At 46.5% G+C, this 12,170-nt stretch overlaps 4 protein-coding genes across 4 annotated transcripts; 3 read left to right on the top strand and 1 right to left on the bottom strand.

The window, feature by feature from the left end:
- Positions 1–810: 810 nt before the first annotated feature.
- POJ06DRAFT_269953 (uncharacterized protein) lies at positions 811–1,133 on the top strand (the record flags this gene model as incomplete). The annotated part of the gene is made up of 2 exons (XM_056189410.1): positions 811–902; positions 947–1,133. The coding sequence occupies 2 exons, from the start codon at positions 811–813 to the stop codon at positions 1,131–1,133; spliced, it is 279 nt and encodes a 92-aa protein (XP_056042331.1).
- A 2,022-nt stretch (positions 1,134–3,155) lies between these two features.
- POJ06DRAFT_277277 (uncharacterized protein) lies at positions 3,156–4,222 on the top strand (the record flags this gene model as incomplete). The annotated part of the gene is made up of 2 exons (XM_056189708.1): positions 3,156–3,860; positions 3,899–4,222. The coding sequence occupies 2 exons, from the start codon at positions 3,156–3,158 to the stop codon at positions 4,220–4,222; spliced, it is 1,029 nt and encodes a 342-aa protein (XP_056042332.1).
- A 1,068-nt stretch (positions 4,223–5,290) lies between these two features.
- POJ06DRAFT_269955 (uncharacterized protein) lies at positions 5,291–7,647 on the bottom strand (the record flags this gene model as incomplete). The annotated part of the gene is made up of 2 exons (XM_056189411.1): positions 5,291–7,192; positions 7,249–7,647. 2 exons carry the CDS (start codon positions 7,645–7,647, stop codon positions 5,291–5,293), a joined length of 2,301 nt encoding a protein of 766 aa, XP_056042333.1.
- Positions 7,648–7,753: 106 nt separating this feature from the next.
- On the top strand, positions 7,754–9,690 carry POJ06DRAFT_258253 (major facilitator superfamily domain-containing protein). Its single transcript, XM_056188248.1, has 2 exons — positions 7,754–7,828; positions 7,879–9,690. Exon 2 carries the CDS (start codon positions 8,044–8,046, stop codon positions 9,382–9,384), a length of 1,341 nt encoding a protein of 446 aa, XP_056042334.1. The 5' UTR covers positions 7,754–7,828; positions 7,879–8,043; the 3' UTR covers positions 9,385–9,690.
- The last annotated feature ends 2,480 nt before the right edge of the window (positions 9,691–12,170 follow it).

A 12,170-nucleotide genomic window follows, 5' to 3' on the forward strand; every position in this document is an offset into this window, starting at 1 on the left:
TGCTAGAGAGCACCAGCACAGTGATGCCGTGCGGGGCAATGAGGAAGGAATATGATATATGATGCTTATCATATTCTGCAATAGAGCCGTAGGCTAGTAGGTCCCTACTCTAGAGAGTAGTCAATGACTGTATTTTCTTACGTACTATTATATTCAATAGTACGTGCAAATCTTTACTTCTTAAAGATTAGCTACAGAGAAAATACTGTCAGTCAGAAGAGAGGGGTATCAGGTCTTGAGCTGGTACATAAATAGTCCTTAGTCAATCCCTCTTGGAGACGTAACAATTGCCTAACCAACCATCTCTGCGATCTCCGACAACCCCTTCTTCGATAATTTTGCTGCACATTCCCTTACAGGGATACCGAAGAAGAGACATTGTACAGCACCAGCGAGGAATCAGTCTCGCTTGCCGATTCGGCTTAGTGCTGACTGAAAACTGCTCAGATTAGCACAAATAGTGTCATCAAGTGCAGGGGTTACCTTTTCAGCTCGGTAGTTTCCCACTCTGGGATCAGCTGGATGCGCACTTTCTGACCACACTAGAACAGTCTATAAGATCTTCTAATTCCCTCGGAGACACAGGAATTAGACTGTGATTCTCCACCCCCTTCACAGTAGTCCGTTCTTCTTCCAACCACATCGCCATTTATTCCATCAGAGATTATTACTATGAGGATGACCTGACACCGTCTGCAGGCAGCGGATCATTTGATTACTCATTTTGCTCATAATTAGTCAAATGTCCAACCTTGTTGGAGTAGGTGGTCGACCTCACTCCCAGGTAGGTCATGAGTCTCTTATCTACGCATGACCTCGCTCTACGAGTGTCATAAGTTCTCTCATGCAGGTCATAGTGCTCACGAACGAGTGCAAGAGATCCTCGAAAATGAGGAGTCCAAGTATGTAATGGTCATTGCTCATGCTTTGCTAACTGGAGCGATAGGTATCCTCAACTGTGGTACGATGGCACCAAGGAATATTGCCATTGTCGTGGCTCCACCAAGGAGGTCGATATTTCGCAGGCTTACGAAAGTTTGCGGGCAGCCATCTCATGGTCGGTGTGTGCGTTGCACTGTCATCTCGGCATTGCGATGTGTATTCTGAAATGTATTGTGACGGAACAAACATAGATTGTGATTGTGTTGTGTTGTGTTGTTGTGTTGGTATTGTCTGGTGTTGATATTGTCTTGTGTTGTGTTTGTATTGTGTTTGTTTTACATTGTAAAGTTCCTTTCATCAATTTTTCTGAATGTGGATTTGATCTTTCTTATAAATAATATATAACTTTTGAATGATTTGGTGATTTTATCACTTTTTTTGTCCTTATATTCTTTGAATTATACCTATATATAAGGTTTAAACTAATCCAATGCATCTTTTTTTAGGAATATAGAAATGGCTAAAATTTTGTCTGACTTTTTTGAGATGAGTCTTGAATTTGATAAGAAATAAAGTTGTATTTATATAAAGAATAATTTTAATTATTATTGTTCTTCCTTAAATAGAATCAATTTATTGACCTTAAGCTTCTGTTTATTTCTTTAATTTTGACTTGTTTTAAGTTGAGTGATTTATTTTATTAAGTATTATATAACTTAAGTGATAATTAGTTGTGCCGTTTTATTAATTGTATTTAATATTAATATTATAATATTTCCTGCTATTGTCAATTCTTTTTTAAGAGTAATACTTTTTTAAGTAATTGACCTTGTTCTTGTTAATAATACTTATCTTTTAATATTTCCTGAGGTTAAGACGATAGTTTTTTTGTTATGGACCTGGGTCTATTTAACTTGCAAACTGGTTATGTCAAGGGACATTGAGGTAGATTGAATCACGTTTCAAAAATAAACAATAAAAAGGCTTAAATTGGGATAGTGTAATAAAGATTAATTAATAAGTTATAATTTAGATAGAAGAGATCCTTTTATGATATGTATATCTTGAAGTAAGTTATTCTGCTGACCCTTAGTTATAGTAGATAATTATAAAATGACTTAAGTTAACTAAATCGCAAAATCCGGTTCGGCTTAAAGCCCTAACATACCCCTGTCTAATTTATTGACGCCAAAGATGCTGCATGAGCAACATCATTTGGCGAACACTACCGCGGAGCTTTTCCACCACATGAAATGCTCCGAGATGTGAAATAAATGCCCGATATGGACTTAATTGCGCATTGTAAGCAATATCTCCGGCGATCTTGAGCCAGGTAACTTGCAGAGCTATTTGGGGGCTCTCGGCATAGCTTTAATTGAAAATTGATGCAGACAGCCAGAAATTGACTACGGACACCTACTACTGAATGGATCAGAGGTAAGACTGGCTTGACCCTTTGGAGACTTGGAATCAATAACTTATACATAGTATACTAGGCTATAAACAGATATAACTTACTAAATAGATAAGGATAGGCAAGCTTTGTGTGCTCAAAGTATAATAAATTAATATGAGCTAGCCGTCCATCTTGTGCATGTACGAGAAACGTGGCATTGGGGTGTAAATGGCGTTGAGGTAAAACTAGGCCAATGCAAGTGCTCGTGGACACAGCCAATAACGGATAATCGCCCGTAGCCTAACATCAACACCAACACCAACACAACAACCACAAGTACACCATTAAGAAAAGACAGGCAATGATTGATTGTCTTCCCCCCACCTAGTTCGGTATGAGGTTGAGTTGTAAGGCGGGCCTGAATAAGAGCTACGGTCAACTCGTTGCATTAGATAGACAAGGACAGGTCATTTTCTGAATGGGCTAAAACATTAATATGTGTCAGTCATCCATCATCTTCGAAACTTGGCTATTTTCTCCTCGGCACGGTATAACCGGCCCTTACACACATTCTGGGGTCAGTTACAGTATTGATGCGATAAGCGCTAAGTATTTAGTTGGAACCTCAGAAAAAGGAAAAGAAATAATGCTGCATAGAAATTATGCTATATATGATATAAAATGTAGCACTCTCTGTCCGCCATTCACGCTCGTGGAATGGATAAACACATGATGAGCGGTGGATGCTTATGCTGAAAGACATATGATAATATTGAAATTTGATGGCAATTCATAGCTATATGATCAGACCTAAATACTGACCAAAGGTCTTATTTGGTCTTTTTCAATGTAGACATGACCTCGACAAATGACAGTCATGACAGGCATGACAGACACTGGTTTCGAAAACTTCTTCCCTGCACAGCTATTGGGCTATCATAACGACGACATTCAATACAGCTCTGACCTGTGGACGGGGGTAACGTTCGTCGAATCGCGACCGTCAGCTCAGCCTACTCCTGTGCATGCTGAATGTTGGGACGATATTGAGCACATATACACAGAACTTCACAAGTCTGTTGACCGGGTAATATCGAAAATCCCTCTCTATACACCTCTACGGCTGGATCAGGTCAGAGAGCAAAATCGTAAGCTCATCGCCAAACTCAAGTCTCTGGACAGTGCCATCACGAGAGACACGACACCGGCCGCTGTTGTGAATGACTCAGGTTTTCTCGTGTACTCGTCTGCAGGCAGTGAACCTGCAAGCGCGCCATCGAGTCCATACGCATCTAGTGTGGGTGGAAACTTTCCCATACCAGAAACGCGTGAGATATGGCAAGCCGTGCCCGACAGATGTGCACCACCTATACAGGACGCTCCCGCCGAAAGCATCGTTCATCAAACTCCATCCCCATGGCCTCGACGTACTTCATTCGCTGATGTGAAAGATGGTTCCAAACTGGCCAAAAAGTTGCTGCCGGTCGGCAAGGGGAAGCTAGCATACAGGTTGCAGAATTTGCCACGCAACTTCAACTACCTGCCTGTCCGATTGAACTGCCAAAGATTTCACACTTTCCGAGTGCGTCAAAAATGACCGATGGACTGCATTTCTTGCAGTTGGTCACCAACTTGGGACTGGCAATCGAAAGCAGCATATTCGTGGAGCAAAACTCGCGGATCCGGAAAAGAATCGCACTAGCCCACTTCTACCACGCATACACGCTTGCCCAAGAGCATCATGAGGTCTTTCTCTCGTGGTATGACAATCAACGAGTGCAGGGCTGCTCGATGCTACCAAAAGGTGGTAGTAAGTCGGTCGTGCAACATCGCTTTGCCGATTTGATCTTCTCTCAAGATGTGCAGCTTGGGGGAACGCCAACGCCTCGTCCCTCGGACGACAGAGACGATGCCAAGCGAAGAGCAGCAAAAATACAGACGTGAAGAAAGAGTGGCAAGAAATGGGCACAGTTCATTCAGCGCCTTGGCTATGGAATACTTCTACTACTGCCGTCCTGTCTTTCAGATGAAGAGTAAGTCTATTCCAGCTAGCAATTGACGACACGGACTATCGCGTGGACAGCTTACGAATCGCCTCTGACGCGGTCGTCGGCTATGGTTTGGACCTGGTTGACTCTCGCAAACACTTGTTTAGGGATATCTTGCAACAAGCCAACGACCTCTTGAAAGCACACTTCTTTCTACCAGACCGAAATGCTGTGGCAGGTATACCGATTTCGCTCATCAGTGCTTAAAAGCGCCATCTTCGGAAATAGGACGAAGCTTGAGCAACGTGGTTCAAAACACTAAGCTATTCAGAGGCTCGGACGCGTGGGCCCAGGTGCTGATCTTGCGATGAGTCAAAGCCATGTGGAAGTTGTCGAACTCTATTGATAAAACTCTATTTTCTAAACCATGTACTCGACATGACGGGCGTATCATCGACAGAATGAGCCCACACTGATAGGGTAATGATCTTGTCTCAGCCGAAGTTTGTAAAAGCGGGGTTGTGAGCAATTGGGATTGGAGTTTGGTATCGTCATAGTATTGTGCTATCGTAAAGAAGAATCTGAGACTTAGGAAGGACTGTAACGTCCAACGCCTGGCGTTGTGCTAAGCCCAGGGAGGAAGGAACTCCTCCCAGGGGTCTTCAGAAGCTCGTCCCAGTTCTTCTAGTGTCTAGTTACCCAATGATACGACATTTCTCAGCATTGAGACCACCTTTAATCAACAAAATGTGTGCAGCAAATGGCCGCAAGACGCGTGTGGATTCACAGATTCAATTCTTTTATGCATGGCCGTCACTTGATAACTGTCCTGTAGCTATGTAGACCTGACTTGATCTTATCCGCGGGGATCAAGGTTCCAAGCACTCAAAACATCGCCATTTAAAAATGAACTCATGTGACTGGCTGAAATTCAACAGCAGAAGGACGTAGTCATCACATTGACAAGAAAATTGCATAAAAAACTAGCACTAGCCGTTTTCAGTGAGAATTCCAACCATTGGTCTCACTTGTCTAGACCAGAACAGCCTCTCATCAGGCTATCAAAGATGGCCACGTCGGCGCCCTGGAAAGCCCAGTCATGGACGCCGGCCGCGATGGCGGGAAGGTCCAAGTGCGATTGCAGGGTGGTATCGTCTTCACCCAAGCCCGAGCGGTATTGTAGCACACACTGCTGTTCTTCCCTGGATGTTTGCAGCTGCCGGTTCAGCTGTCCCGGTGCCAGGAGATCTCCCAAAAACGGTGAGTTTTGAGTCACGCCGTGCAGATGGGTCAGTGGCTGCCGGACATCCGTAGGCGATGCATGAGGTACGGACGCACATGCGTCATTGAGTGTAGCATGCGTTGACTCCACTTGCGGAACCTCGGTCTGAGGAGTCTGATATGGCCGAGATGCTGCGCTCTCTTGCAAGGGTTCTCGAGAGATAGGTCCCTGACGAGTGATCTTGATGGTGCCGAGGTATGGGATGAGCAAACGCAGCTCTCCGCATCCCTTCCCTGCAGAGTCCTGTTCATCGTCTTCGTCTCTTCTGACGATGCTGGCGGTGTAGCTGCTTCCATTGGCTGCATCCGCCTCGATTTCGAGTAATTGTCGGATCAATTTACCACTGTCTTCCATGACGACGTCCTTGTTATCGTCTCTCATCACGTCCATTCTCTCCAAGGCTTGATCCAGCATAGCACGATCGCTAAGACGCTGATGGGCCAGGAAGTTAGTTGCATTCCGATGATAATGAGCATCGAGGTGAGCAAGTGAAAGTGTCATCGCAGCTAAAAGGGCAAAATAGTCTACCGGTCGTGAGCAGGACGACTTAGGTTGAAAGCTTCGGTGAGCGATGAAGCGTGTTATAATCTCCCGACTCGCGTTGACGCATGTGATCTTAGAGTATTCATGCTCGGTATCATTACTAATTCCGTGCATCATATATGGTAGATGGAGCTGAATCAACAAGCCGTAGTAGTAGACCTGGGCTGCCAGCCGTACTGCCTCCAAGAGGTAGTCGGGCGATCCTGCCATCACGTTCTGGAAATTCGCCGGACGCCAAAAGCTTGCCGGCATCTTCTTAGACACTCTCAGTAGCTCTGCATCAATAGACTGGGTTGTAACGATCTCGCTCGTAGTAAAGGCACGGTCATCACGTTCTAGTATGCACGATGCTATGACGGTGAGTTGTCGCTCGAATTGCCCTAGTGGTGGTTCATGCTGTAAAACCGATAAAGCCCCTATGCTCTTATCAGTTGTGCCCTGGGGTAGACCGAGCAGTAAACTGAGATAACGGTCCATATAGACAATGCGGAACCACATAAACTCTGGGTCAGCATCAAGCGCAGGGTCGATGCGTTTTAGTGGAGGCATAGGTGAGCGGTGGAGGCCCATGGTTTGTGCAATCGTCATTGCCCTGCGATAGATAACCCATGCCTTACGAAGATTGCCAGAGTTAGTTTCAAAGACAGCCTCGAGAATGATGCAAATCAGACTCTCGACAGAGCCGTGCGTCTCCTCCTGGGTCGTCAACCATGTCACAGCAGCCGTGACCAAGCGGCGGCTGAGTACACTTGGTGGCTCCGAGAGGCTGAGAAATTCTTCACATGGAGCCTGTAGAGTGATGGCAAAAATGAGCATACGCTTGGCGAGAATGACGGGATGAGTGTTGGGACCACGACATTTCGCTGAAAGGTACGGCGCCCCGAGCGTCTCGTGGGTCAATTTGCCATGCGGCTTGGTGTTGACCAAGCAGGTGTAACGTGATGTTCTCAAGCTCTCCTGAAGCAGAATCCTGACGTCGTCGTCGGCTGGAAAGGCTGCCCATAAGGGATGAAAGGCTGTGGTTTCAGCCTCAGCTCGATCTGACACAGCTGGCGAGTCTGAGGCGAGCAGTGCTGAATGTAGAGAGTATTCTTGAAGAGTCTAAGTAACGGTCAGAGAACAGCTCGTGTAGCAACGGGTGGTCGTGTTCCACTCACTTCTGCAGGCGTGGGAAGAGCTCGGACTGACGAGGTCGTTAGGTCTGAGGCATAAGCTCTGAGAGCATCAGAGTGTGGACACTGTCCCTTTTGCTGTGACTCTTCTTCGATCTGGCTCGCAATTCCAATGTCTTTGCTAGCAAGCAAGTCCTTCATCGCATCTTCAACTCTTGCGATGCGATCACCGAGACCGCGGTTACCCTTTCTGGCCAGAGCCAAAGACTCTGGTATCTCCTGACCGATGCAGGGTACCCGTCGGCGCTGACAACAGACACATGTGGCCTCTCCCGACGCTGGAAAGATGCACCTGATCTTCCGTCGTTTGCATTCCCAGCAAGACCGCGTCCCCTTGCGAACCTTTCTTTGATTACCTAATAGTTCTGGGTTCGGCGTTACCATCGCGGGTTCTCCGTGCCCAATCGTAGATCATGATAGGCCGTACTGGTGAGGAATGTCTGTGTAGTTATGTAGCGCTCCGACACGGCGGAGAGAACCGTGGTGAATTATTGTGAAGTGATTCTTTGAGTTTCGAGGGGCTGAGACGACGTCTTCTTCCGCCGTCACGGGCGAAACTGGTAGCCTGAATTTGTCAGCTTCAGATCTGGTGGCCGATTCGGCGGACCAACTTACCTGCACCTGCCCCTTAGACTTGTCTTCTTTTCATAAAATCGCAATCTTTCTTCTTCGATATGTCTGTCGAAACAATCTTCAGAGTCGATTTATTGGCGACACTACTTCACCAGTTATCTGCGGTCGACTTAGTTAACTGGTCCTTCTACTGCAATATCGAACGAAATGGCTTCTGACCCAATAAAAAAAATCGAAGCCAATGAGAGGAAAGAGACGGCATCGTCCAGCAGTAACAATGACAGTAAGATCAGCAACCTTGTTACTCCCAAGCCTGAAGTCGTAAAGCCGGCAGGACCTCCGCCTCCTTCTAATGGCGGACTCACGGCATGGCTTCAGGTTGCTGGAGGCTTCATGATCTTCTTCAACACCTGGGGGTTGATCAACACATTTGCGGTGTTCCAAACCTACTACGAGTCGGGCGCACTTTTTACCGAGTCTTCCTCCAATATCTCCTGGATCGGCTCCATCCAGTGCTTCCTACTTCAGCTGACCGGCATCGTTGCTGGACCTATCTACGACCGAGGCTACCTCCGCCTACTCCTTCTTACTGGTAGCTTTATGGTCGTTTTTGGTTACATGATGCTCTCCCTATGTCACGAATACTGGCAGGCGCTGCTGGCACAGGCTATCTGCGTTGGTATTGGTAGTGGTTTACTTTTCACGCCCACTGTTTCGCTACTTCCGACATGGTTCAGCTCGCACATTGGCCTGGCAGTTGGTATCGCATCTTCTGGTTCATCGCTAGGTGGCGTCATCTACCCTATCGTGCTCTATCGACTCATCGGACCGATCGGCTTTCCTTGGGCTGTACGAACCGTAGCCTTCATCGCTCTCGGGACCTTTATTATCCCAGTGATTGTGATGAAGCAGCGCATCAAACCACCAAAGCCTCGCGCTTTGATCGACTGGTCGGCATTTACAGATGCGCCCTACATTACCTTTGCATTGGCCGTCCTGATTGTGTTTATTGGCAATTCAGTGCTTATCTTCTACATCTCCTACTACCCGATCAATAAGGGCTTCACCAACAGCTCGCTGGGATTTTACATGGTCGCTATGTTTAACGCTGCGTCGATTTTCGGGCGAATTGCGCCCAACGCGGTGTCTGATCAAATTGGCGTGTTCAATACGTTTGTGCCGATGGCGCTGATCTTGAGCATCACAGTCTTCTGTATGCTCGGTGTGACCAATACGGCGGGAATGGTTGTTGAGGCAGTCGTCACAGGCTTTTTCAGCGGTGTCATCGTTGCGTTGCCGCCTGTTTGCTTTGCCATGCTTACGAAGAACAAGGCTCTGATCGGTACACGTATCGGGCAGGGATTTGCGATTGCTGGTTTGGGCTTGTTGATTGGTGGACCAAGTGCTGGTGCCATTCTTGGAACGACAGAGCCCCTCAACTGGACTGGCCTTTGGGTCTATGGAGGTGTTGCAATTGCTGCCGCTGGATTTATCCTCATTGCCGTTCGCATCATGAAGGCAGGGCCCAAGTTGATGGTCAAGGGTTGATAGATGCACGAGAACAAATGTACAGTGCGTGAAAAGTGTAATTTGCCTTGTCTTAGATAACTTTTAAATAATTAATATGTATTTCTTTTAATATCTTTTCTTGAGTGGTTTATACAATAGAAAAGATATTAAAAGAAATACATATTAATTATTTAAAAGTTATCTAAGAAAAGGCAAATTACTTGAAGATTATAACATAACTTAGGTATTAAAAGCTTTTAAATTTTCTGTTATTTTATTTCTTATTTTACTTTCTCCTTTTTTTAATTCTTCAATATCCTTAATATTAGTTTAAATGAATACACCTAACTTATTATATTATTTTAATAATTTCATCTTTAATCTTATTTTTTAATCCTTGGTAAAATCAATCTGTCTTTGATTTATCGTCTTACCCTAAATGAGAGCTAGTCTAATGAAATTTTGTAGTGTAGTCTGATACTGACGTAACTTGTTGTAATCATTGAATTTTCTGAGCTGTAAACGGCGGACCTGTGAATTGCCTTTTGAAGTTAGTTTTGCTGTTTCCACAGATTTGTACCACGACTAGCGTTTGATTTCCTGTGCTCTTGACGCACGTGAAACTATTGGGTGGAATCCGGAGAAACCCTGCTTTCTAGGATTGCAGCGGCTGTGCGGGCCCTCAGATCGAAGGGGATGCCAGTCGGCGGTCCGGACACTGAGCATAGGTACATAGTCTCATATCACTAGTCGTTTGTTCTCTGTTCTATGTTATTTTCCCCAAGACATCGTGCTCATAACCACCTAAGATCTGTGACTCTAGTCTTAGACCTCCTGCGGATTTCTGACAGAATACATATGCTTGGCCTGGTTTGATGTCCTCTCAGGCTCAATGAATTGAGGGCTCCCTACCCCAGTGTCGCACAACACAAACCCATGCTGTATCCTTTATGGACCGTTATGCGGACCGGCACGAGAGCATATTCAATCGATCTTCCCCGGCTAACCCTGACGCGCCGCGACACCATTTTCGTCCCGAGAAACTGCGAGTAGCCCCCAAGCATGGAATAGCCTTATCGAGGCTGCGTGGCAGATAGCCTGCGGCGCCTTTCTGCCCGCTCGATGACTTTGAACAGGCTCGCAGACCCGCTTTCCGCTATGTTTTGGGCTCGCACCCCACAATTAGGGGACCCTCTCGCTCCTCATACTGGGCGCCGCCCCGACCACCTCTGACGCCCATCATACCCCTGATTCATGGGTTGATTTGCGTACCCAAAAGTGGGGGTCAGGAGAAGCCTTCGGCCACTCACATTTATAAACAATGACGATGGACCAATATGTCCCTACTATAGAGTCCTTCCTCCTGCGGTCAAACAACCAACCAGCACTAATCCAGGTCTCCGATGACACCCAGTAGGAAACTTGGATCTTTTGCGGACCCATGACAAGGTTCACAGGAGGCGGGGCCGTCTGTGACGGATCTGTTGGGATATGTTCCGTCTTGTGCATACCCCTGACCTAAGCAGATCCTCTCAAGAGGAAATCAGACTTGCAAAGGTCGACCGAAGAGCAAAGGCGACACAAGAAACCACTCGTCATATGATACCACTTCAAGTACTGCCACCCTCCTAGAACAGTCATTCTGGGTCTCAATCGGTCATAAAATATTGGTACCGAGACGATGTTGCGTCTGCAGGAACAAGTCAGGCACTGCGGCGTCCAGCTGTTGTGGAGGGGGGCTCAATCCTTCTCACAGTAAATACTATATCTGAAGACGAGAGAGGATCCGTTGCTCACTTCGTTGCCAGTGAATGGCGTGTCCGGAACCGGCTTAATTCCGAGCCCGAAGTTTCGTGAGCGGATATACTGGGAAATTGTGGACCATCAGCCCATTTTCTCAATCTCCGCATCTACGAGCCGACTACATCCCCTGAAGGGTATGCGCAACATTACTCTATTCGACAAAACAATGGGTATAACTAACGATTCAGCTTCTGGAAAAGATCAGGTTCTATCATCCTGCCAGATTGAGGCTCGGATTGCCAATAGTCAGTCGATCAACATCAGGACCGGAGGATGACTAACAGTGCTGGGCGGGTGCAGAATAGTGGTGGTATAGGGCGGTGGGCGGTCAAGCGGCGGCTGGCCGTCCGAAGTTACGGGTGGAAAGGCGGCCGTTTCTGGGCCATTTTCGGCATCAATTTCACAGGACCTCAGATTCTAGTTGTAATATTGTTTGTGCTTGCCTTGTTTGTCCCCGCTACCAGTACATGATCGGTAACAGGTTTGGCGGAGTATATAAAGGAAGGGTTTGTCCTCGCCGCCAGACCAAGGGAAAAGAACTTGTCTTCTAGTTGACATGTATACATAATAATGTTGGTATTGATTGTTGTACATGAACGCCGATGGCAACAGCTGGGCGAGACGGGTATAAAACGAGACAGTTCTAGCTCCTCCGCCCATCGAATAATATATTCTAAAACACCCTATCTTTAAATTTCAGTCGTCCGAATTAGTAGTTCCGGATCTGTACGACCCCAGATCCTTACAGCTCCGCCTTGGTGAATAGATTGCGACAGAAGAGAGGCGTGCCGGTCTAACGAGGACGGACTGGACGGGACAAGACTTGAATGTACAAAACTATATGTACAAAACTATATTTCAAAAATACAAGACTTCGAACTTAGGAAGCCGGTGGCTACGCTTGTGCCTATTTAGGTTACAGGACCGGCTCCCGAAGAAAACTATAGAACAAAGTAAAACCACAAGGAAACAACCCCTAATGAGCCCACGGCACGACACACACACACACAAGGAAGGAACAA

Source organism: Lipomyces tetrasporus (assembly GCF_029532465.1).
Source record: "Lipomyces tetrasporus strain NRRL Y-64009 chromosome Unknown POJ06scaffold_8, whole genome shotgun sequence".
NCBI classification, from domain to species: domain Eukaryota; kingdom Fungi; phylum Ascomycota; class Lipomycetes; order Lipomycetales; family Lipomycetaceae; genus Lipomyces; species Lipomyces tetrasporus.

Excerpts from the sequence above, each read along its gene's own strand:
- POJ06DRAFT_258253 (XM_056188248.1), top strand. The coding sequence starts at position 8,044 with ATGGCTTCTGACCCAATAAAAAAAATCGAAGCCAATGAGAGGAAAGAG.